Here is a 27,657-nt window from a genome sequence, read left to right on the forward strand (position 1 = left end):
CATGGTTGGATGCTATTTGTCTGGTAATGTCTGCTTTGCCTCCTTGCACAGTTATTGTATCACACTGACGATTATTTTGAAAGACAAACTTATTTCGAGTTGATGCACAGATAATTGAATTTGTATCACAGTAAGGTTTTTCATTGTTAAAAGACCATAATAACGATCTCTTTCATTAAAGCAGATCTTGTTAGTTTGATGTTCATTGCTGTAAGTTCTAACCAACAATGCAAAAAGTGTTCTTTGCTTGATATAATTCTGGTTTTCTCGTATTATTTCAGAGTATTCCTTTAACAAGAAATGGTTCTTTCAGCGTCTGACTCGAGTATAACACTATTTTCATTCACAAACTTCATAGCAATGGCAGTCCTTGTATGACCAGAACACAGAATTGTCAAAAATAACTTCCTTGGCAAAAACTACCTACCTACTAATAATCTTTTCTAGGATACCTACCAAATCATCCATATGTACTCATAGTAGCCGTGCATCTACACCGCACTACTACATATTCAAGCTACAAAAATTTCTTTCTGAATCAACATTTAGGAAACTTGCTCACCAGCTGAGATTCAAATGACATCAGGGTTTGACTTCTGAGTATTTTTCTTTTCAACCTAAAAAAACGAAAGTGCAGGAAATCCCGTTCGGCTTCGATTATATGGTATCAAGTTGGAACCTGAAAGCAGAACAAGGTTATTTCCAAGTTGAAATCATATAGTTATCATTCTGAAGGCACTACCGGTATGCGGAAGATTTGGTACCTTTCCATGAGCTGCTAAGCAAAAGTAGTATAAGCTCAAGTATGTCTATAATCAGCATAGCAGATTGCTTGTTCTGATAGTGAGTCTTATTTTGTTCACTCGCTTTGACCAACTAATCGTCCTTCGTAGGAAATAAGAATGAGCATTAAAATGTGTGCAGAAAGAAGAAAATATACATTGAAAAGAAAAAACTAACATGAGTTACCGACAACAATTGCTTAAGAACTTACAAAAAAAAAGCTGGTTCAGGATTAATTCATGTAGTGAGTGTCAAAGCTGGGGCCTTTGTGGTCTGATCAACAGATTCCAGTCCTGGGAACTGCCCTATGTCATGTCCTCCAAGTGGCTTATATTCATCGTGCAAACCAACAGCAAACTCATCTGAGCACGGTCCACCTTGTTCGAAGTAATCTGCAATCTGTAGGGAAGGCCCTACGACAGTCAGCATTTGAAAACATATAGTAACAAGTTTGGGATTAACCTTTCTGCTTTAAACATCACAGTAAATTCCACGGTCATCAATGGGACGAGTACCCCGTGAAAGAAGAAAACATTACTCTGATCTCTATTTTATCTTAATAAGAGTAAGCCAATAAGCAGAAAGAGACGGTAAGAACAAAGAAGTTCAGAGGGATTACATGATCAGCAAGAGCTATGCCACTTATAGCTGCAGCTTCTAAACTTGAGCCAAGCAGCCAGTCACCACATATACCAGCTCTTCCTTGAGGATCAAAGATGCATGGAATTCCAGGAGTGTTGGTTGGAAGAGCTGCACCCCTGCAAAAAAGTAAAATAAACCAGTCTAATATGACTACAGATGGAACTTTTTGGTATACTTCTTGTATACGGGAGTTTACTCCCTTTTGATTAATACAATTTACCTTATCAAAAAAAATATGACTACAGATGGATATCAGGAAAGAATTTCTTCTGCAATAGATTTGGTAAAAAGCTAAGTGGAAAAACCCTGAAAAGGAAAAGGGAATAGTGGCATTGACGGGATTGGCTCATTCAATTTCTACAGCAAAGCAACACATAAATCTTAGAATACATAGCCAAATCTCCAAATTCAATTGTTCGAATCCAATTTTCATTCTAACACAGGAACAGCTAGTTTGCACGACATTTATGAATATACGCCCTCAGTACTGCCCAGAACTTTTATTTTCTTTTTGAGAACAGTTTCAACTATAAAATATCCAACATTCTTCAGGAACTATAATGCATCCGTGATAAGAAATACACTCATTGCTATAAACTTTAGCAGCTTCAGAAGAGAGACACCTACTAATCACACTCCACTCCCAACTTACACTTAAATGTTCACCAACTGTTGCTTAGACGCTTAGATTGAAATGGAAAATATATGAATTTGACAGATCAATAACCTCATTGAATTTATATTTGGAAATTTATGATCAATAACAATGAAGAGAAGTCTCTATCAAGTATCACCCTCAAAAATTATAGACAAAATATGTAGGAGAAGAGATAAAAAAAAAATCCATTTCAGAGAAGGTAATATAATTGAAGTGTCGTTGCATGTCATACAGAAAATTCAATTCCATTGATCAGATAGAAGAAACTGAGAAGTGCTAAATGTGTCCTGAATAAGGATTAATTTGAATTGCTAGTGGTGCAGTATTTTTATGCCATAGTAACAGATACTAATGTGAAAGGCCTCATTTCAGTTTTCCATTATGCACAAAGCATTTGAGAAAATATGCATACTTTCTGACTAGATTATTCAACAAATCTTCATACCATAGTTGTAATCTGGTATAAAATGGCCTTTGGAGTGAACTTTTTGACAGTCCTAGAGCCTTCTCAACACCCTCAAGCATAACTTCCTTCACTCTCTCTGCCGTCGCAGCTGGAATACTTTCCTGATATACAAAATTTTATTATTCATGAGTATGTCCAATGGCGCCACTACACATGTGACATGCGTATGTGCGCACACACACACACACACCATAAGTAATCTATACATTCTTCACCTGAAAGTTCCCTCAGCAACCACTGTCCAGGTAATTCTTATGTGGCTGCTGATATAGCAATTTACGATAAATCAAAAAAATTTAACCATCTCTTAAAAATTGGCTCAGAACCAAGAATCCATAACAAACTTAAAGATCGGAAACACTTCAAAGCTTCAAACTAATACAGCTGCCAAGGGTCAAATATAATAAGCATGACTACAAGGCAGGCCAATCCAACTGAATTAACCATTGACCAACCATCACACCAGTCGATCTAGGGAGGAAATTCCTTAAGGAAAGAAGAGCATACCAAAAATTGAACTAGAGTTGGTACTTATGAAGTGAATATGGAGGTTTAGTGCTGAAGAGAATACTCTTTGAGATCAAATCCAATTGCACACTTTTGATTTCTTTTTAGTGTAAAATGGATTAAGTAAATGATGAGGAAAAACTAACAGATTTTATAGGTTACCTTGCACAATTAGGACCTATACTTGTGCTTTCAGGATGGATCAAAAAAGAAAAAGATGAACTAGATTCCTTATTGATATACAACAACGACGACGACGACCCAGTAAAATCCCACAAGTGGGTCTGGGGAGGGTAGTGTGTATGTAGACCTTACCCCTACCCCGTTGGGCCAGGGAGGCTCATTATTGATATCTACATAAAATTTAATGTTGGAATTCTTTTGGACTTTGGCCAAATCCAGGTAACATCCATAACCATGGGAATGATTGCTTAAGTTTTGCCAGGACAAGGATATGATCAGGGACAGATTTACATGGACCCAAGCGGTGTCACGGGACACCGCTTCGTCGAAAATTTTTACTATTTATATATATATAAAAATAATAAGTAAAACAAAAATACCAGATAAAATCATTAAAAGTGACACCACTTGCATTGAAATAGCTCAATAGTCTGGTGGTAGAGAGCTTCAAGTTTGCTATGAGAGGTCTTGGGTTCGAACTCCCTTGGCTCCACAAAATATTTTTTGACTGTTACGGGCCTATTGCCAGAAATAGTGACACCGCTTATGAAAAATCCTGCGTACGCCACTGGATATGATATCTTGCTGACCTAGATGGCTAGATTAATCGGGTTCCACAATGACATGTTACACAATTTGTTTCTTCAGAAACAGGGATTGTTAATAGCAGTTCAGTAACAGTTAACTGCTAGACAAACCTAGCCTATCCTGGTCAATTTCAAAGTGTGTCAAATGGAATGGTTTTTTATATGATTCTCAAACATGGTTAATTCTTAACCCATTCCTCTAAATTAGCACTATTTATTGACAGTTTGAACTTTGATCTAAGCATGGTGGGCAGAGATATTAAAACACTCTCATTTGCCAGTTTTTCCATGCATATGCTAAACCTTCACTGTGTTACCTGGTCCCTTTCAATCAATGAATTAACTCATTAAATCCAATTTTTCCAACTATATAAACTAACCCTATTTACCATTATTTATGGCTAAAGTGAAAGGTCAAGACAACAAAGCCGTTAGAGATATATATAGTTTGAGCTCAAAATATTGTCACAGAAGAGACCTGGGGGACTTTGTTCTGCTTCCCAAATGCTGCAGTGCTGAAAAATGTCCAACATTGTGGACCACTATCTCTGCCTAAGAGTTTCTTAGAGTTGTTTGCCATCCATGAGACAGATTCAACTCCTTTTACAAAAGCCCCTTCAAAGGGAAGGGACTCTGCATTTAGTGCAGTAGGCAGAGGATCCTCAAATGCAGCAAGAAGAGCCCATATAGGACTGAGTTCAAGTCTCTGAGAAAGATCATCAAAAACAAAATCATTAATTGAGATAATAAAATAGGAAAGAAGAAGAGCATCAAGTTACATATGCATTGATTTGAGAAGCCCAGCTAATATTTGCCAATACCTTCATTTGTCTAGCAATGAGAGGTAAGCCTGATGAGGCGAGCAATCTATTTGCACATTTTCCTGGTGACATGTAAAACAAAATACATTTGTAGCCAAAGACAAATCACAATTATGCAGAAGGTACAAGCAACTGTGCTTTCTCTAGTGGACTGAATGCATAAAAAAATTCCAAGAAACAACAGAACTTACAAATAAAGACGAAGAAATCATCAAAAGATGCAGGACCAGACCAATAGCAGGATGCGTTGGCAGAGGTCACGCCCTCTCCACCTCCATATATAGTCAACTAGATTTTTTTTTTTGACAACCGTGGTATTCGGACTAGCTTGCACGCACCTCGACTAATTCCATGGAATTAGTACTAGATATATTTTCTCCAAGGCTTTTTTATTTCTTTTCAATGGACTTAGAATTGGTCTGCCCACAAGGCGAATTAAACATCAAAACTCATCTAAGTATTTGCTTATATAAAATAAGGAAAATGTAAAAGGAAACGGAAGTGGATAAGTGGTGTTCTTAATTTTGCCTTAGGGTCTAATTTTGGAGGTTCTAGATTAGTCATCATTTAATTGATATATCATTTTGGTACCGGTCTAGTCTTGAAAGTGCTTAATGGTCCATGATCCTCGTTTTTTCCATGTCAATATTTGTCTTTATCTTTTGGGAGAGCGCTATATATGTTTTTGTACGTGAATATTAGTATTAAGTTGAATCTAGGAGTTCAGTAAAGCTTTGTTCTTTCGAGGCTTTTTCTTCTTTTGTTCCAATTAAATACTGAGGGGCACAGTTCAACTTTTTAACACAAAAAATTTAGTCTCCAAATTCTAATAATTATTTTATAGTAAATACACATCTCACAAATTCCATGAGGGCCAACTTCTCTTCTCCAAACAAGCATAAATCGTTATTCACATGTGTTTTCTTTATGCATATACTTATACTCTAACTTGCAAGATATTTCCTCTTATAGTTTATTTGAATAACTTTGCTCTCCCCCCCCCCCCAAACCAACACACACACAAGAAAAAATGAAATGAAATTTTTCTCATTTTGTCTCTTTGAAACTGGTTCAATCTACTCCTCAAATGGCAAGCACAAAATGTTGCAAGATCTTGTCACCAATTACACTTACACACAGACCTTTTAAGATATCTATACTTCTACTTTTTATTGGATAATGGAAACAATCTAAGAATGCTTCCACTCCTCATTGGTTACGACATCATGATGACATATGTATTCCTCTGATGCAATATGATTAAAACCTAACATCATTTATTTTCTATGAAACAGGAAGATTAATTTACTTGATCACCAAAACAAAACAAAAAAAAACAAAAAAACAGGGAGACAGATTTATGGAAAATGAAGGTTTTTCCTATTACATATAAGTTGAAAACCCGAAACACACATAATATAGTGATAAGAAATAATTTAATTTTTATTGTGGAAGAGAACAAACTGGTTTACTTCAACAACTCCTAACCATAGCAATGAGGAGGGAAGGCTCTTTGAAATGAAATATATGGGAGGAAATAGGAGCATTTTGTCTTTCACCACCAGCTCGCTATTGTGCTCATAGACAGAAGAAATGAAAGAGATAAACTAAATGAGGGTTTGATTTAGCATATTAAAAATTTGCTAATTCTTGCAAAGGAAAAGACTATCAAAAAGGCAAAACTACTAGAAAACTGAAAATAATTACCATTATGTGCAATGACAATTGCATCAAACTGCCCACAAGGCTTTTCCTTCTCACTCAAGTGCCACGTCCCGTTAAATGGTTCAAGTGTACTTACCCAACAAGGGCGTACAACATTGACCAAAGAAGTCTGCCCAAACACATCAAACTTTTATAAGATTGAGAGGAAATAGCACCCAAAAGAATAAGTACATTATTCTCCTTCCATTATTCATACAAAGCATGCATTCTCAACAAACAGAACTGAAGGGAATGATTGGCTTAGTTGAATGGATGCATTATGTGAAGAAAGATATTTAGTATATAACACAAAAAGTTGTGCACCTGAGATAGTAATGAATCCGCAAGTGGGCGCATTCCATTGACCCCTATATATTTGGGAGGCGAAGAAGGAAATGGAACAAAATGCCCACCAACTTCAAGCTCCCCAATTCGACCCTGCCATTCACGAACCAAACCCCTATTCAACCAGTCATCAACTAGCTCGGCAAACTTGGGGTTGGTCACCGTGAAGAACTGAGCTGCATGGTCAAATATCAAAGGCTGATGATCAATCATTCTTGTTCCCATTCTTCCTCCCAACCCATGTATTCCCTAAAGCAACCGAACATAATAAGATACACCAGATGCATTCTTCTATTGTGCATCATTATATAACTCTAACAAGAACTTTCAAACAAAGATAACCAACTGGACGGCACCAAATTTAGACTTCACCAATAAGAAACAATTTCCCAATAGCAACCGCTAAAATCTTCTGTTTAAACAGAGATAAGGAAGAAACAAATGGCAGACATAGTAATTGTTTTGATGAAAAACTGTTGAACGAAAATACTTGCCAGCTGTAGTTTGTTTTAATATTCCATATAGAAGCAATTACATAAAACATTAGGTAGACGACAACCAAATTTTCAGTTTCAATCCAATTAAGAGTAAAAGTAGACTCATAATGTTTTTATTGAATTCTCCTCAAACCAATCTATATTAAATGTCTATTTATTTTGAGTTGTCCAAAGTGTACTCTCTTTCTCACTACAGTTCTCCTTCTCCATAACTTTTTTTTTTTGGAATTTCCTATTTCTTTTCCAATTGCTTAAAGAAGGCAACTTTATGCTAGTTTTGGATTCAATTTCAATCAAAAACGACTAAAATAACTTCGACTTTTACCTTCAAGAAAAAAATGGACCAAAAGGAAAGGTTAAAATTCAATGTGAAATGGATGAAATATACAATTAAGTAGTTATTTTATCAGAACAGTTCGTATTCTAAACTAAACAGACAAAAGAATGTAAAAAGAGGAAAGGACATAACGAACCGTGTCGAAAACGGTGGAACGAATGCCCCTTTTCTCCAAGTACAGAGCACAGGTAAGGCCAGACATGCCACCTCCGATAATCCCAACCACAGGATCATCAGGAATTGGTTTAGTAAAATTAACTTGTTCTTGACTCAAACTTTTTTTCAAAGTTGATTTCCTTGAAGTTCCATATCTGGGTTTGTATTTTCCTGGACTTTTACTACGTCTTCGTGTGGGATTCTTGGAATTTCCTGTGGGTGCTTTGTTGTTGGAGTTCATTGGGGAAATGGGGTTGGAGAATTTGGGGAAGAAAATGGATACATTCGGGAGTTTTGGAGATTTGAGAAGGAAGAAAGAGGAGAGGAGGGGGTTGTTGCTGCAAGCGCTGGTCATTGGAGGGAACAAACGAAGGGCTCAGATATCAGACAAGACAACATACGTAGGATAATGCTAATGTTATTACTCGAGAAAATGATCAAAATGGTCCTTAATGTATGAGGGTTGGACTATCTTGGTCCTTAATGTATACCCCTTAACAGAAATAGTCCTTCATGTATACAAAAGTAGACATGTTTAGTCTACAACCCTAAACCTAACGATACACTTCAAAACTCAAGTTAAATTTAACCATATTTCTCACCTGCACTGCACACACAGAAAAGAAACCTCTCTGCACGATCAGCTTGATGGCCTGATCACACAAATAATTTCCGCAATTTTATCCAAGAGAGGAGAGGATAAGAGTGATGAGGTCCATCTCATTGAAGAAGTATTAGGCATGTGCCTAATAAAAGTTTTTCTTTGGTTTGGTAGCCAACCTTGTTGACTTGGTTTGGTTGGTAGCCAACCTTGTTGAATTAGTTTGGTTTGGTAGCCAACTTTGTTGAATTGTGAAAAGTGTGTGTAAATTGTCAAATATTGTAGGCTTTAGAGGGTGAAGCTTTGGCTATAAAAGTAGAGCTTCAACTCTCATTTTTACACACCAACAAAGAGAGAAAGAAAGAGTGAGGTTTCACAGACAAGGTATAAGAAAATAGTCTGTGAGGAAAATAGAGAGTGAGCGAAATTGTAGTGAGGTGGGAATATCAAAAAAGGGTTATTTCTTTTGAGTGTTGTAGTGGTCTTTGGAGTATTTATCTCCGACCTACAAAGTGTAAAATTCCTTACTATAGTGATATCAGTTGCTCCTCTCGGGGTCGTGGTTTTTTCCCTTATTCAGAAGGGTTTTCCACGTAAAAATCTTGGTGTCATTATTACTCTTTTATTCTTGTTAATTACCGTATCTCGGTGCTACATTATTATTTCGCTTTATTACCGTGAATATTATTTTGGTAAGGGGTTTATTCCCAACAACTGGTATCAGAGCACAGGTTCTGCTCGTTCACTGAAATACTATTCACTGTCGGTAGTACTATACTTGGTGAATAATAAAAATGTCCGGGTAAAGTACGAGGTAGCAAAATTCAACGGAGATAACGGTTTCTCAACATGGCAAAGAAGGATGAGAGATCTGCTCATCCAACAAGGATTACACAAGGTTCTAGATATTGATTCCAAAAAGCCTGATACCATGAAAGCTGAGGATTGGGCTGACTTGGATGAAAGAGCTGCTAGTGCAATCAGGTTGCACTTATCAGATGATGTGGTAAATAACATCATTGATGAAGGCACTGCACGTGGAATTTGGACAAGGTTGGAAAGCCTATACATGTCCAAAACGCTGACAAATAAATTGTACCTGAAGAAGCAGTTATACGCCCTACACATGAGTGAAGGTACGAATTTTTTGTCACATTTAAATGTGTTTAACGGACTAATCACACAGCTTGCCAACCTCGGAGTGAAAATCGAGGAAGAAGATAAAGCCATCTTGCTTTGAACTCGTTGTCATCTTTGTACGATAATTTGGCAACAACCATCCTGCACGGTAAGACTACTATTGAGTTAAAAGATGTCACATCGGCTCTTCTACTTAATGAGAAGATGAGAAAGAAGCCTGAAAATCAAGGACAAGCTCTCATCACAGAAGGTAGAGGCAGGAGTTATCAAAGAAGTTCGAACAACTATGGTAGATCCGGAGCTCGTGGGAAGTCAAAGAACCGATCCAAATCAAGAGTCAGAAATTGCTACAACTGTAATCAACCAGGTCACTTCAAAAGAGATTGCCCAAATCCAAGGAAGGGCAAAGGTGAAACCAGTGGCCAGCAGAATGACGACAACACAGCCTCCATGGTGCAAAATAATGATAATGTTGTCCTCTTTATAAATGAGGAAGAGGAATGCATGCACCTGTCAGGTCCAGAGTCGGAATGGGTGGTTGACACAGCGGCATCTCATCATGCCACACCGGTAAGAGATTTTTTTTGCAGATATGTAGCAGGTGATTTCGGCACAGTGAAAATGGGTAACACAAGTTACTCAAAGATTGCGGGGATTGGTGACATTTGTATCAAGACAAATATCGGATGCACATTGGTTCTAAAGGATGTGCGGCATGTACCTAATTTGCGGATGTACTTGATCTCGGGAATTGCTTTAGACCGAGATGGATATGAGAGTTATTTTGCAAATCAAAAGTGGAGACTCACTAAGGGATCATTGGTGATTGCAAAGGGAGTTGCTCGTGGCACGTTGTACAGGACAAATGCAGAAATATACTAAGGTGAATTGAACGCGGCACAAGATGAGATTTCTGTAGATTTATGGCACAAAAAAATGGGTCATATGAGCGAGAAGGGATTGCAGATTCTTGCCAAGAAATCACTCATTTCTTATGCCAAAGGTACAACTGTAAAACCTTGTGACTACTGTTTATTTGGTAAGCAGCATAGAGTCTCATTTCAGACATCGTCTGAAAGAAATTGAATATACTTGATTTAGTATATTCTGATGTTTGCGGCCCAATGGAAATTGAATCAATGGGCGGTAACAAATATTTTGTTACTTTTATTGATGATGCTTCACGAAAATTATGGGTTTATATTTTGAAAACCAAAGATCAGGTGTTTCAAGTTTTCCAGAAATTTCATGCTCTAGTAGAAAGGGTGACGGGTCGAAAGCTAAAGCGCCTCCGAAGTGACAATGGAGGTGAGTATACTTCAAGGGAATTTGAAGAGTATTGTTCAAGTCATGGGATTAGACATGAAAAGACAGTTCCTGGAACCCCACAGCACAATGGCATAGCCGAGAGGATGAACCGCACCGTTGTGGAGAAGGTGAGAAGCATGCTCAGAATGGCTAACTGCCTAAGTCATTCTGGGGTGAAGCAGTTCAGACAGCCTATTACCTGATCAATAGGAGTCCATCAGTTCCGTTGGCGTTTGAAATCCCAGAGAGAGTTTGGACCAACAAGGAGGTGTCCTACTCGCATCTGAAGGTGTTCGGTTGCAGAGCTTTTGCACATGCACAAAAAGAGCAGAGAACAAAGCTGGATGATAAATCTGTTCCTTGCATATTTATCAGATATGGAGATGAAGAGTTGGGGTACAGACTGTGGGATTTTGTAAAGAAGAAGGTCATCAGAAGCAGAGATGTAGTCTTCCGAGAAAGTGAAGTTGGAACTGTTGCTGATATGTTAGAAAAGGCGAAGAATGGTATAATTCCTAACTTTGTTACTATTCCTTCTACTTCTAACAATCCCACAAGTGCAGAAAGTACAACCGACGAGGTTGCCGAGCAGGGGGAGCAACCTGGTGAGGTTATTGAGCAGGGGGAGCAACTTGATGAAGGTGTCGAGGAAGTGGAGCACCCCACTCAGGAAGAAGAACAACCTCAACCTCTGAGGAGATCAGAGAGGCCAAGGGTAGAGTCATGCAGGTACCCTTCCACAGAGTATGTCCTCATCAGTGATGAGGGGGAGCCAGAAAGTCTTAAGGAGGTGTTGTCCCATCCAGAAAAGAACCAGTGGATGAAAGCTATGCAAGAAGAGATGGAATCTCTACAGAAAAATGGCACATACAAGCTGGTTGAACTTCCAAAGGGTAAAAGACCACTCAAATGCAAATGGGTCTTTAAACTCAAGAAAGATGGAAATGGCAAGCTGGTCAGATACAAAGCTCGATTGGTGGTTAAAGGCTTCGAACAAAAGAAAGGTATTGATTTTGACAAAATTTTCTCACCTGTTGTCAAAATGACTTCTATTCGAACAATTTTGAGTTTAGCAGCTAGCATAGATCTTGAAGTGGAGCAGTTGGATGTGAAAACTGCATTTCTTCATGGAGATTTGGAAGAGGAGATTTAGATGGAGCAGCCAGAAGGATTTGAAGTAGCTGGAAAGAAACACATGGTGTGCAAATTGAATAAGAGTCTTTATGGATTGAAGCAGGCACCAAGCCAGTGGTACATGAAGTTTGACTCATTCATGAAAAGTCAAACATACCTAAAGACCTATTCTGATCCATGTGTATACTTCAAAAGATTTCTGAGAATAACTTTATTATATTGTTGTTGTATGTGGATGACATGTTAATTGTAGGAAAAGACAAGGGGTTGATAGCAAAGTTGAAAGGAGATCTGTCCAAGTCATTTGATATGAAGGACTTGGGCCCAGCACAACAAATTCTAGGGATGAAGATAGTTCGAGAGAGAACAAGTAGAAAGTTGTGGCTATCTCAGGAGAAGTACATTGAACGTGTACTAGAACGCTTCAACATGAAGAATGCTAAGCCAGTCAGCACACCTCTTGCTGGTCATCTAAAGTTGAGTAAGAAGATGTGTCCTACAACAGTGGAGGAGAAAGGGAACATGGCTAAAGTTCCTTATTCTTCAGCAGTCGGAAGCTTGACGTATGCAATGGTATGTACTAGACCTGATATTGCTCACGCAGTTGGTGTTGTCAGCAGGTTTCTTGAAAATCCTAGAAAGGAACATTGGGAAGCAGTCAAGTGGATACTCAGGTACCTGAGAGGTACCACGGGAGATTGTTTGTGCTTTGGAGGATCTGATCCAATCTTGAAGGGTTATACAGATGCTGATATGGCAGGTGACATTGACAACAGAAAATCTACTACTGGATATTTGTTTACATTTTCAGGGGGAGCTATATCATGGCAGTCTAAGTTGCAGAAGTGTGTTGCACTTTCAACAACTGAAGCAGAGTACATTGCCGTTACAGAAACTGGCAAGGAGATGGTATGGCTCAAACGGTTCCTTCAAGAGCTTGGATTGCATCAGAAGGAGTATGTCGTCTATTGAGACAGTCAAAGTGCAATAGACCTTAGCAAGAACTCTATGTACCATGCAAAGACCAAACACATTGATGTGAGATATCATTGGATTCGAGAAATGGTAGATAATGAATCTCTAAAAGTCTTGAAAATTTCTACAAGTGAGAATCCCGCAGATATGCTGACCAAGGTGGTACCAAGGAACAAGTTCGAGCTATGCAAAGAACTTGTCGGCATGCACTCAAACTAGAAGACAGTGCTACCTCCTCTGGATGAATGAGACTGGAGGGGGAGATTGATGAGGTCCATCTCATTGAAGAAGTATTAGGCATGTGCCTAATAAAAGTTTTTCTTTGGTTTGGTAGCCAACCTTGTTGACTTGGTTTGGTTGATAGCCAACCTTGTTGAATTAGTTTGGTTTGGTAGCCAACTTTGTTGAATTTCTTTGGTTTGGTAGCCAACTTTGTTGAATTGTGAAAAATGTGTGTAAATTGTCAAATATTGTAGGCTTTAGAGGGTGAAGCTTTGGCTATAAAAGGAGAGCTTCAACTCTCATTCTACACACCAACAAAGAGAGAAAGAAAGAGTGAGGTTTCACAGACAAGGTATAAGAAAATAATCTGTGAGGAAAATAGAGAGTGAGCGATATTGTAGTGAGGTGGGAATATCAAAAGAGGGTTATTTCTTTTGAGTGTTGTAGTGGTCTTTGGAGTATTTATCTCCGACCTACAAAGTTTAAAATTCCTTACTATAGTGATATCAGTTGCTCCTCTCGGGGTCGTGGTTTTTTCCCTTATTCAGAAGGGTTTTCCACGTAAAAATCTTGGTGTCATTGTTACTCTTTTATTCTTGTTAATTACCGTATCTCGGTGCTACATTATTATTCCGCTTTATTACCGTGAATATTATTTTGACAAGGGGTTTATTCCCAACAAAGAAAAGAGGGGTGAAGGCCCCGACGGCTGAGCAACGCCACTATCCACCAATAAACATAGAGTCAGCTAATATTTTATATACAAGCACACAAAAAGTTGTACATATTCTTCTAATTAATAAGGTTTGCTGTTAAGACAAATTTGCAACAAAAGTTTGATCTCCTACATAGCTAAAAGGAAATATATCCATATACGTCTTCTTCCTCCTATAGCTCGTTGTCGTGCGGCATATCCATAAGAAGAGAAATAAACTGGTCATTAACCTCATATAATTTCTTTCTTCATGGAATTTGTAGGCTTCTAGAAAAATCAATTATCAAGAAACCTAGAGCCGCAAAACCACCAAAGCTGCCGAGAGTGTGATTTTCTTCTTGTATATATTTTGAAAAGTTTCAGAGTTATTTTTGCATAAACTAATTTTTGTAAATTTCCAAAAATGAGTTCAAAGATACATGATTCGGTGCTAAGTTCCTCTCATCATCTCAGTTCACGTATTAGCTGAGTTCAATTTTTTTTTTCAACTGCTAATTCCTTCGAAAGAGGAAATGGGGCGATCCCGCTTCCCGAACTGTTTTGATGAACACAAAAAATAAAGAAGCACGTGAGATTTGGCAAATGAACTATCAGGTCGGCACTTCTATAAATCGAGTAAAGCAACCGCTTTAGGCCCTATATCTGTGGAGACCCTATTTTTTATTACGTCTAATAGAAAATATATAAGTTTAAAAAAGAGTTTTGTAAAGTAAAAAAGTTTTATTTCTTTCTCATAAATATAGAGAAGAAGGATTTGCAACTGCTATAAATTCTACCGAGAAAATTGCACTTGAAATGGATATCGAGCCCGAATTTTATAAAAAACGTGTGATATATAGAAAGTAACAATTTGATGCGAATGTTGATAATGAAATTCCAAAATCTTTCGAAGAGTCTTTTAGAGTTGATTACTTTTATACATAATAAACAAGGCTATTTTTTCACGTCAAAATAGATTTGAACAATTCGAAACATATGAAAATATTTTTGGTTTTCTATTTGGCAGTAAAAACTAAGATCACTAGATGTTGGAAATTTGAAAAAATATTGCCTTAATCTTGAATGTTCCTTAAAGCATAATAATCAATTCGATATTGATGGTTTAGATTTATTTTCTGAATTAAAAGTATTAAGGAAAATAGTACAATTAGAAGATAATAGTTTAATTGATATACTTAATCAAATAAAAAGATTTAATTTTTTTCCAAATGCCTAATTGCTTGTGGAATAATGTTCATAACTCAAGTTACCGTTGCTTCAGCGGAAAAAAGTTTTCAAACTTAAAATTGATAAAATCTTATCTAAGAACAACAATGTCACAAGAAAGGTTAAGTGGATTCCATATATTGTCAATTGAGAATAAGAAAATTAAATAATTATGTATCTAAAAAAAGCTAAAAAAAAAATAGACATCAAATCAATTTTAAAAAAAAAAATTAAAAAGTTAAGGTCCCCCGTAAAGTTTGACTTTAGGCCACAAAATTCGTCGGCCCGCCCTTCGAACTATCAGTGCGATCAGCAGGAAGGTTTGTTTTCTCTCTTTTGTGTTTATGGCATCTCACGTGAGATGCTCGTGCCAGGTTCTGTCAAATTTAACTGGAGTTTTGGGGGCTACCATTAGTTTTAAGGGCTGAAGACTAAAAATGTCCACCTTTTCTATACATGAAGGACTATTTCTATCAAGGGGTATACATTAAGGACCAAGATGGTCCAACCCCATACATTAAGGACCATTTTGATCATTTCCTCTTAGTACTCCTACAATATCTACGAGTAACTAATCTATTAAAATGGTATTGTAGTCCTGTAAGTTTTTTGTTTTGACTGTTTAGCCTAAAAAGTTGATCTCTTTTAACTCTCGTGCAACAATTTTTGGTGATAATTTTTTTAAAAAAATTTCACAATATTCACTCAATTTTTATTTTATTGCATTAAAGTTAGTCATTATATTTATAATAAAAAAAATTACTTGACTTTATTCAAATACCTCAAAAAATTACTTGACTTTATTCAAATACCTCAAAAAAGTTACTAAGTAGTAGTAAAAACTCACTCTAACTTTTCCTAAATTTGTAAAACATACTTTATTAGAGTTATCACAATTCTCTCTTATCAGTAAGTTAATTAAAGGTGTTTTTCTCTCAATGATGATGTTGAGCATTTATTAAACGAAGGTATGGAGATCAATTCTGGCCTTTAAGAGATCAATTCCCCATGCGAGTATTTGGAGCATGGGCAGACCCACTTAGGATCATGAGGGTTCATATGAACCCGTTTCGTCGAAAAATATTAGTATTTTATATAGCTTAAATTATGTAAAGTATAAAACTAGTGCTTTGTTGAACCCACTAGGCCAAAGATGAACCTTTGGAAAGACGGTCTAGCGGGTTCAAACTTGTGTATAGGTCATGAACCTGGTTGCAGCACCTGGTTGCAGCACCTGGTCACTTTTTTGTGCTTTTGCGTAGTTTTTGTGTTTATCACAGTTTGTACTGCACAAGGGGACATGCAGATTTAGTCAATGTTAAGGCTTAAGGGACTAACAACATATACTCTTGTTACTTGATTCTTCCTTTCCTCTATGTGTTTATTTTTTATATATATTTTCCTACTTTATTTTTATTTTATTTTATTTTGGAAAAAGGGTAAAAAATATCCCTCTACTATTGTTTATTGTTTACTTCTGTCACCCGTTATACTTTTCGTCTATTCTCGTCCCTAACATTAATCAAGTTTTAAAAATTACCCCTAACCCTAATGTTTTGAAACTGTGGAAGCTGACCCCATCAATTTTATCCATGCCAGCTGTCATGTCAGCTTTCATGTTATCGACCCCACCAAATTAAAACTCAGAGACCCATTACATTCCGGTCTCCAAAGAATTAGGGCTCACACGACCCCAACCTTATTTTCCTCAGCCTTCAATATCGCAAGGAAGTTGTTCTTCCCAACTTAGGTGTCGTTGTGGCATCATTGCAAACCACTTCACTTCAACAACTCCATTAAACCCTGGAAGGCGATTTTTTAAATGTTCAAAGCCTAAGGTAAGTGATTCTCTAACAAAAGCTCTAAATTATTATCAGTTTGCTCTAAATTATAGTCTAATAATAATAATCTTAGTTTCTTCTCTGGTTTTTTTGTCTTCAACGGAATCGTTCTTGTGGTTATTGTGAATGGGAAGATGAAATCTCGTGGAACAGTGATTTAGTTACAACTAAAGATCTAACATGGTATTGGGAAGCGATTAAAAATAATAGGGATTAATTAAAAGAAGAATTAATTGTCATGGAGGCTCTACACCAAGCTGAAGCTGCAAAAGTAATGAAATTGGAGGAGAAGGGTTTAAAGACGAGGATGATGCTTATGATTTCGTAGGCACTTTTTATTGGATTTGTTGCGGCGTCGATGAAGAAGTGAATATTAGTGAATCTTGTTGATGTCTATTGTTGTGATGTTTTTTAGTGAATATGTTTTGTTTTCAGTTTTATTCTCGTTTGAAATTGGAAGATAAGGTATTGTGTATATTATTTTGAACCGTTTACACTAGAGCCTGTAATCTTAGTTAATGTAATTCCAATATTTATGTATTTTATGTATGTATTCGAGGGCACCAATTGTGATGAACCTGCTATATTATTAGTTGATGTTATGGGATGATGAACATAGCAGTTATAAAAGCACACAAATTGTATGTGTTGAAGGCATTGTCTCTGTCAAAACCTGGACAGTTTTTAATGGTGATGAACCTGCAGATTCCTAAATTTTGGATAATGAAAGGGTTGGACAGCATCTATAACTCATAAACGAACACTTAAACTATTCATAAACGAACACTTAAATCATTCATAAACCTAATAGTTGGACAATGAATAACAATGAAACGAACACTTAAATTCATAAACTAATAGTTGCTTCATCACAGAGGGATGTCACATTATCACCCCAAAAACTTACACAACCAAGTGACAACATGACATCCAAGTTTCCCCAACTAAATAATCAAACTAAATTAAACTCCAAACAAGGGTATGTCACATTATCACCCCAAAACTTACACAACCAAATGATAACATGATATCCGAGTGAACAGGTCACTAACTAAACAGTCACACAACCAAAAATAACAAGTTTACTTGGCTAATCGTAACTACATCACAACCAAAAATATACAACCATAATAGAGTTTAGTAGCTCCACATTTCAGAACACCAGATTGCATTAAGTCTGCTTCTTCCCATTACCCTTCTTTGCTTTCAACTTGGCCAATCTTTGTTTGTTAAGCCGGTTATCAGTAATAGTATTTTTTTCCTTCCATTGCAGCTTCTTTGGTGAGAATGGAAGGTTTGATGGCTCACTCACACCACTGACATCACCAACAAATCCAATTATCCTTGCTCCAATTGTTGTACTTTGTAATTGCCTCAATTGTAGCCTAGTCTTTGGCTTAGAGATACTTCTTGGTCTTATAGCTATTTCAGGCTCTGTATCAAAGTCTGGGTAGTTGAAGTTTGGGAAGGCACTGCAGTTTGGTTCTTTCCTCTGCACTGAAGGGGTTGGCATAAACAACAAGTTGCTGGATTAACTTGTTTTAGTAGGCTAACTTGGCTAAGGGGCTGACAAGGGAATTTCCTCATCAGTGGCTTCTTGTTGCAGTGGTGCAGAAGAGGGAGATCTGGGCTATTCATCATCAATAGCTTCATCAAGTAAAGTTCTCTTCCTTTTTGTCTGTTTTCCCTTTTTCTTGCCTCCAATGGGTTGCTTTCCTTTAGAATGATGTTAGTAAGAAAGAAAGCTTGTATTAGATGTTGAAACAAAAAGAATGATAGAAAAAGTTATAGTATTGATTACCTTTGCACACCCTCTAGCATTGTGTCCAGGTTTACCACGGTTATTACATGTCATTACCTTCCCTTTTCTTGACTGAGACCATTGCCCTTGCCTATTAATTTACTCATTTTTTTCTCTTGTTCTCTTAACATTTGGTCTCCCAGCCATATTTACCAAAAGAGGTGGAGCCATGTATTGTGAAGGATCAATTTTTCATAACTTTTCTCCTTTTACTGGTTGTAACTTATGTGAATAAGTTAGTAGATAAGCCTCATTGGTAAGGTACCAATGAATCTGACTTAGAGGGTCCACTTTCTTGTGCACATATTGCATGAGGATATGGAATGCCACAAAGATCTCATGCCCTTCAGGTACATTTCTTTAACCTCAGATTCACAATGTGCCTGTCACTACTTTCAGTCACCTCATATTCATTGTCTGCACTATCATTAATATGACACTTCAATGCAATTTTCATGAATTGGTTGTACAACTCTATGGTTTTGGGACTGCACTCATTTTCCCATGTCATCACCTCAGCTTCATATTCATTAATCATGTCCATCACCTTGATTCTAATATCCTCAAGCATATTAATGATTGGCTTGTGCGTTGCTTGCGAGATCCATGCATTGAATGACTCAGTCAAGTTGTTATCCACAGACTGGTTCTTGTAAACAGTATCAAATAATGGCCCATTCCAATATTTTGGTGGATACTTTAATAAATCCTCAACAGTTTCTTTTCCATCATCATCTACTTGACTCATATTCTTTATTTGATCTTTGAAGTCCTCTTCATAAGTACTCCATGCAGCCCACCAAAGAATTTTTTTGAACTCGCCAGAACCCCATCTCTTACACCAATTTGCTTTTATATGTCTTACACAATATCTGAAATGTGACTCAGGAAGAACAGCTTGGATTGAGTCATTCAACTTCTACAAATATCAGTAAATATCATAAAATAACAGTACAAAAAATTAAGAAAATAGCTAAAAATAACAGTACAAAGAAACAGTACATACCTTCTGAATATCTGATATAAACATGATCCTTTCACCCATTTTAAGGTCTAGTGAAGTCTGTAGGTGACCTAAGAACCACTTTCAAGTAAGTTTTGTTTCTTTGTCAACAACGCCCAAGCCAATGGATAAAAATGATTGGCAGAATCTTGATCAACAACCACCAACAGCTCACCTTTAGCTTTTCCTTTCAAAAATGTTCCATCCAATCCAATGAAAGTCTCAAATCACATCACTCCCAGGATTGCTAAATTTTAATTCATTGGCATAGGCAACAAGCTTATTACATTCATCTGAAAAACTATCTTCCAGTTTTCCAAAATCATTTTCTCTTTTGCACTTAGATTCACTACCATTTACATTAAATGCAGCTTTCAAGCTTGCCCTTATCTTTTAACCTTAATTTTGGGATTATCTTGCAAGTCTTTTTTAAAGTAAGCAGCTATTGTATTTGTATCAACTCTTTGATTTTCAAATGCAGGTTCACATGTGTGCTCAGGCTCTAAAGTCTTGAATTTAACCCCATCCCCTGAAGAATCTTTAGATATATGACAAACAAAGGGGCAGTCACCAACACAAATTTCCCTAAGCCTTGTTGGGTCACTTTTAACTTGCTGCAAGTCATATCAATTTGCAGTGGCGGATCCAGGATTTATAGGTCATGGGTACTTCACTGATTTTAATTTATATTCTAGATGGCCAAGCATGGTCATAGTGGGTGCTCATGATCAATTAGTGAAGTTTTTAGGTATTATTTATGAATATATTATATAATCTGGCCAAAGCCAATGGGTGCTTCAACACCCATATGTCCAAATGTGTATCCGCCATTGTCCATTTGCAAGAGAATACATGTTGATCATTTTTCTAGCTTCAGGTATATCTGTAAATGTCATTGACCTATCTAACTCTTTATAGTCAGTTAACTTATCATTGATGTTCCTCTTCTTTTGTAAAAAAAAAAGTTGCTCCAATCCATCAGAACTTAATTCAGGAGAATCATGAGAATCAAAATCATTTTTTTACTATCATTATCACTACAATCAATAGCAACTTCAACTTCTACCGTGAGTGACTATATTAGGTACATCAATTGCTGGTTCACACTCTTCTACAACAAACAAATTAATAACATTACACTGTCCACTAACAAAGTCCAATAAAGTCCTAATCCCAACATCCCCATCTATTTCATAGTATCTACCAACATGATCCTTTACTATTAGTTGTTGCACCCCTATATACCCAAACTTGGTATCATATTCATCAACTAAATCAGCATAAGAGAGCAAGTCAGAGTGAAAGCCTTTATTGATGTGCACATACTTCTCATTATACATTAGACGTGGCTTACTAGTCCATTCCCCACCATAATGAAAAACTAACTCAACTAGTACCATCTATAAAAGGCTGCATAGTAACCATGAATAAAGTTATTACAGCCTAGCATAGTAAATACATAAAGAAGTAACAAAGCCAAGTGGTGCAGAAATAATCTGGCCAAAGCCAATGGGTGCTTCAACACCCATATGTCCAAAGGTGTATCCGCCATTGTCCATTTGCAAGAGAATACATGTTGATCATTTTTCTAGCTTCAGGTATATCTGTAAATGTCATTGACCTATCTAACTTTTTATAGTCAGTTAACTTATCATTGATGTCCCTCTTCTTTTGTAAAAAAAAGTTGCTCCAATCCATCAGAACTTAATTCAGGAGAATCATGAGAATCAAAATCATTTTTTTACTATCATTATCACTACAATCAATAGCAACTTCAACTTCTACCGTGAGTGACTATATTAGGTACATCAATTGCTGGTTCACACTCTTCTACAACAAACAAATTAATAACATTACACTGTCCACTAACAAAGTCCAATAAAGTCCTAATCCCAACATCCCCATCTATTTCATAGTATCTACCAACATGATCCTTTACTATTAGTTGTTGCACCCCTATATACCCAAACTTGGTATCATATTCATCAACTAAATCAGCATAAGAGAGCAAGTCAGAGTGAAAGCCTTTATTGATGTGCACATACTTCTCATTATACATTAGACATGGCTTACTAGTCCATTCCCCACCATAATGAAAAACTAACTCAACTAGTACCATCTATAAAAGGCTGCATAGTAACCATGAATAAAGTTATTACAGCCTAGCATAGTAAATACATAAAGAAGTAACAAAGCCAAGTGGTGCAGAAATAATAAATAAACATGTAAGGGAAAACTTGAATAAACAAAAGAGGGGATAAATAAAGGGAATAAGGAAAAGATACAGAGGTAGATGAATAAAGAAACAAAATTGAATGAGGTACTATGATAAAGAAACGGGCACAAGCATGCATATGAGGGACCACATAATAAAATATCAAACTTAGAGTCCTACCTCAATAAAATAAGCACAAAACATATCTGTAAGACCCACATGAGCATCATCTTCAAAGTAAATGCAGGTGAAACAGGGGACCAAATAACAACAAGTCAGCTATTAACAAATACTTCAAATCCTTTTTCAGTTAAAAACCCAACCATATGCGGCCCTTCTTTAAAAAACAAAAGGGACCACACATACTTGAAATCCTAAACATGAGAAAGTTCTTCTAAAACAAAGAGTAATAATAAACTAAATATCATCAATTCCACCAATATACCCTAACCGACCAACAGAAACAAACAAATAATCGGGGTATAAAGTTGAAAGTCACGTGCAAACACAAACAATGACAAAAACAGAGACAAAGTAAAACCCTAAACGACAAATCACATATCTGAGCACAGAATAGTGAAATCCCTAAACCACGAAGCATAATCTAAAAAATCCTAACTTTAACAGAAAAGAAATGTGAACCCTAAGACAAAAATGCTTTATTTATAAATAACAAGCATATGAAACTAGCAGAAAAGTTCAGATTTTGGGGGAAAATCTTACTTTGGACAACATTAAACACTGAAAATAGAGAATTTTCTTTTGAACCTTCCACACTCTTCTCTCTCATTTTTATCGAACGTATGCAGACCAAATGACCCTCTTTGTCAATTTAGATTGGTATAACTTATTTATTTAGTGGGCAAAATTGTACATTATCTTTGATAAAATATGCAAGTGCAATATGAAATTATTTATAATTTGTTAGTTCAACTTAAATTGTTTACTTAATGTTACATTGAAATTGTTAGTTTACTTTATAAGCTCTCTTCTCTTATAACTTGAATTAGTTTAGTTTAAGTCGTAATTCTTTATTTTTCGTTGTTTTTTGTTTGTAAATTAGCGACTTTGTTCTTTATCACTAAGAAAAAGATTTTAGATTTTGACAACTTTCTAGAGTCTAGAAGGTTTCTAAATTTGGTAAATAGATTTTAGTTAAAGTGTAATAAAGGTGAAAATATTTGAAATGAAATTATTAAATTAAATAGATAAATTGTTAACATTTTTAAAGTAAGTGGTCTTTGTTAAATATTTTAAATTTCTTGCTCATCCTTTTTGAAAAAATAAATGGGATGTCGACCGCAACTTTTTTGAATTGTTCATTTTGGGGTAGCATTATGAGTTTAATGTAAAAAAAGAGCATCAGACAGATCTTATTTTCCGGTAGCGCCCTTATTGTCGGTTAATATTATTTTTATTGAACCCGCTTGCGTAAAATCCTGGGTCTGCCACTGATTTGGAGTATTAATTTATGTCGATAAGAGGTACAAGAATTTTCAGCTACCGAATTTGAACCCTGATTTTTCATGATTTTCGCCCACTTAATTGATCGATCTCCTAATTGGTCCAGTTCAAGCAATCTACGCCCCTTGATCCCTAGCTAGTCACATATGCCTGAATGAGATTGCTTCCCTTTTGCCCTAAACAATGCAATGTCGTCTCTGTCTGTCTTACAGGAGGGACATTTGTATCTAGACCCGTTTTTTGTGTCACATTTTAACTTGTGTCCGCTTTGTAAAAAAAATTACAAGCGTACCGACTTTTTTGCATAACTTCAGCATACGTAGCTGAAGTAGCAAAGACAATCACGCAAAACTTCAGCATTCCAGTAGCTGAGCCTGAAGTTCAGCTCTAGAGCTGAAGCTTTTGTGTTGTAACTGTCGAACTTCAGATCTAGAGCTGAAGTTTTTGTTTGTAACTGGCGAACTCCAGCTCTAGAGCTGAAGTTTTTGTTTGTAAGCTTCATCTCTAGAGCTGAAGTTTTTATTTTGTAACTGTCGATCTTCAGCTCTAGAGCTGAAGTTTTTGTTTGTAAGCTTCAGCTTTAGTGTCACGACCCGGATTTCCCACCATCGGGTGTCGTGATGGCGCCTACTATTGGAGCTAGGCAAGCCAAATATTTAAAACACCTTTCCTGCTTTTTTTCAAACAATATAATAAACGAGACAAAATTTAAGCGGAAGACTTTAAATCTAAAGCAACTGAAAACCAAAAGTGCGGAAGTTTAATACACATCACTACCCAAGTTCTGGTGTCACTAGCTCACGGACTACTACAGAATACTACAAACAATGTCTGAAAGGAAATACATCATGTTTGTCTGATACAAGATGAACAAACGAAAAACATGGAAAGGGACTTAGGTCTGCGAACGCCAGCTAGGCTACCTCGAGAGTCCCTGGACTGAAGATAGTTCCCAGAAGCCCTACTGCTGTGGTCCGTAAGCTGCTCCCTGATCTGTGCACAAAAATGCACAGAGTGTAGCATCAGCACAACCGACCCCATGTGCTGGTAAGTGTCTGGCCTAACCCCGGCGAAGTAGTGACGAGGCTAGACAGTACCTACCACAATTAACCTGTACAGATATATACAACAAGTGCAAGAAAACAATAACAAGATAATACAAAGTAAAATTGGGAGGGGACATGCTATCGGGGAGTAACAGATAAAATTGAAATATCGGAAATAAACAGAAGAAACTCCAGTTTCCATGATATATATATATATATATAAGTGGACGGCGTGCCACACGATCCCATAGTATATATATATAGTGGACGGCGTGCCACACGATCCCTTTTTAACAATATATAGGTGGACGGCGTGCCACACGATCCCTTTTAACAATATATAGGTGGACGGCGTGCCACACGATCCCTATTTCCATATACCACGTGGTAGGCGTACCACCCGTTCCCATTTCATCTTTATCACAGTGCACAATATGTCACCGGCAACGGAGGCCAATAACCAAGTGGACGGCGCGCCACACGATCCCATAATATCATATATAAGTGGACGGCGTGCCACACGATCCCAATTCATCTTTATCACAATGCACAATATGTCACCGGCAAGGGAGTATTAACAACACATTCTCCTTTTTAAATCCATTCTTCCTCAACTAACACATTCATGTTCGAGCTAACGCTCCAAAAGTGCACCAATCACAATCTTACCTCAACCGTTCACATTATATGAAACTCATCCAATAAACAAGGAGCTTGTGTCACATTATTCGAACTAAAAGCAATCAAGACTCACGGTTATGCTAGACTCCGGTGCATAGATAACCGTCACCATGCCTATACACCGTACTCCACATTAGCAAGTAGCAAATATCATCCTAATCCTATTCCCTCAAGACAAAGTTAGAACAAACACTTACCTCGAATGCTCCAAACTCAACTCACGCTTCTAGTATAGCTTTACCTCTTGATTCCACCACTAATCCACTCGAATCTAGTCATAAGTTACTTAATCACATTAATAATTACTAAATGAATCATCCCCAATGCATGAAAATAGATTTTTTAAGGTTTTTCCCAAAAAAGGTCAAAAATACCCCCGGACCCACGTGGTTGAAACTCGAGGTTCGGACCAAAACTCGGTTACCCATTCCCCCATGAATCCCAATAGATGATTTATTTTTAAATCGGACCCCAAATTGAGGTCCAACTTCTCAATTTGTAGAAAACCTAGGTTCTACCCAAAACACCCAATTTTCCCCATGAAAATCTTTGATTTGAAGTTGAAATTATGTTAAAAGATGTTAAGGAATAAAGAAATTAAGTTAGAAATCACTTACCAATCGTTTTGGAGAAAAAAAGTTGTTTGGAAAATCGCCTCTTAGGTTTTGGATTTTTGAAAAGTGAAAAATGACTGAGATTTTCCGAACTTGTATACCTTTCTGAGGACCTGGCGCGGACCGCACAAAAATGTGTTGCGGCCACGCCGAGTGGGAGAAAAATGGGGCTTCTCTGAACCCTTCCAGCGCGGACCGCACTGTTTTGGTGCGCGGTCGCGCTGGCTAACCTGAAACCCTAGCCCTCAGACTCAGCCACGCGGACCGCACAAAAATGCATCGCGGCCGCGCGGCTCCAGCGCGGACCGCGCAGAAATGACCGCGGCCGCGCTGGTGCCTGAACCTGCATTTTCTTAAGTCCAAGACCTCCCGGGCCCCATTCAAAACTCACCCGAGCCCTCGGGGCTCCAAACCCAACATGCACACAACCTTAAAAACATCTTACGGACTTACTCGTGCGATCAAATCGCCAAAATAACATCATATACATAGGATCAAGCCTCAAACACATGATTTTCTTTCTTCAACTTTCATAACTCAAACTCTCCATTTTTAGTCCGAAACACGTCATATGACGTCCGTTTTTAACCAAACTTTACAGATAGTGCTTAACACATATTTAAGACTTGTACCGGGCGTCGAAACCAAAATACGAGCCCGATACCTATATTTTCTAACTCCTTTTCATTTCAAATTTTCATATCAAATTTCAGAAAAACAATTTCTTTCAAAAAATCATTTCTCGGGCTTGGGACCTCAGAATTTGATTCCGGGCACACGCCCAAGTCCCATATTTTTCTACGAACCCTCCGGGACCGTCGAATCACAGGTCCGGGTCCGTTTACCCAAAATGTTGACTGAAGTCAACATTATGCATATTAATACCAAAATTCATCAAAGGTTTCACATAATTCACATATTCTAACATAAAAACTTTCCGGCTATGCGCCCGAACTGCGCACGTCAATCGAGGCAACTAAAAGCGAGGTTTTCAAGGCCTCGGGAGCACGGAACAAGGAAGAATCTAGAGCTGAAGTTTTTGTTTTGTAACTGTCGAACTTCAGCTCTAGAGCTGAAGTTTTTGTTTGTAACTGGCGAACTTCAGCTCTATAGCTGAAGTTTTTAAAACCCTTGAGTATGTGCTGCTGAAATTTCTATTTTTGGGGGAGGAACCCATACCTCCTCCAGGGATATATACATGACCAGTACTGCAGAAAAATCATTGATTAACTACCCTTCATCCACATGATCTTTCTGCATGCGAGAGTTTGAGATCTGATGGCTTTAAATAGCATTAAGTAGTACTATTTTAGCTGTTGGGGATATTATAGCTCCATAAATGTCAAGAAGACTAGATTCTTTTGAGGTGCAACACATTAAATTGGGACTCCGGTAACACAATTGACTTTTCTTTTGACGAACATTGAAGAAGCAAATTGAAAATAAAGATTTTAATTATTTTAATTATGTATAGTAAGATGGCTTCTGAGAAATTGAGTGAAGCCACAGAAGGAGAGATATTGTTACATCAATATTAAGTTCCGAAGAAATATGGAGATCAGTGGGAGAAGGAGGAGGAGAAAGGGGGCTGAAGTTTTTTAAAAAGTGGGTATAAATTAAAAAAATTTAAAAAAATGGATATATGTTAAATGGGGGACGCCCAATTATTTTTACCTACAGGAGCTTTTAACCTCTAAAGTTTACTAGTGTAAAGCCCATAGAGAAATCTATTTTATTTTGATGACAAATAAAGGCGTGTTGAATAGCACTAACGATATTGACGGAAGAGACACACGGGAAGAAGAAGAAGAAGAAGAAGAAGAAGAAATTAAGAGACGAGAGACCATTTTTACCTTGACTGTATAGCAGATAATTCGGATAGTAATATTTATACGACGGATTGTCACAAAGAACATGTTTAAAATATATTAGTAAAAAGGACGAAAACTGAAAAGAAAAGAGACAAATCTTGAACTGTAAAGCAGCTGCACGGTTTATATTTACA

At 37.0% G+C, this 27,657-nt stretch overlaps 1 protein-coding gene across 2 annotated transcripts; it reads right to left on the reverse strand.

Annotated features, from left to right (window-relative positions):
• Positions 1–321: 321 nt before the first annotated feature.
• On the reverse strand, positions 322–8,377 carry LOC107816497 (uncharacterized). Of its 2 annotated transcripts, none has more exons than XM_075217726.1 (10): positions 7,667–8,377; positions 6,676–6,945; positions 6,355–6,481; positions 4,648–4,709; positions 4,305–4,532; positions 2,529–2,650; positions 1,403–1,541; positions 995–1,182; positions 765–885; positions 322–679 (listed from the first exon to the last, which is right to left on the reverse strand). In XM_075217726.1, the coding sequence occupies exons 1-8, from the start codon at positions 8,039–8,041 to the stop codon at positions 1,021–1,023; spliced, it is 1,485 nt and encodes a 494-aa protein (XP_075073827.1). In that variant the 5' UTR covers positions 8,042–8,377; the 3' UTR covers positions 322–679; positions 765–885; positions 995–1,020. The 2 variants fall into 2 exon arrangements, with proteins under 2 accessions (XP_075073827.1, XP_075073828.1); XM_075217727.1 differs by having other exon boundaries at positions 6,676–6,872; positions 7,667–8,051.
• Between the last annotated feature and the right edge of the window lie 19,280 nt (positions 8,378–27,657).

Source organism: Nicotiana tabacum, chromosome 7 (genome assembly GCF_000715075.1).
Source record: "Nicotiana tabacum cultivar K326 chromosome 7, ASM71507v2, whole genome shotgun sequence".
NCBI lineage: Eukaryota > Viridiplantae > Streptophyta > Magnoliopsida > Solanales > Solanaceae > Nicotiana > Nicotiana tabacum.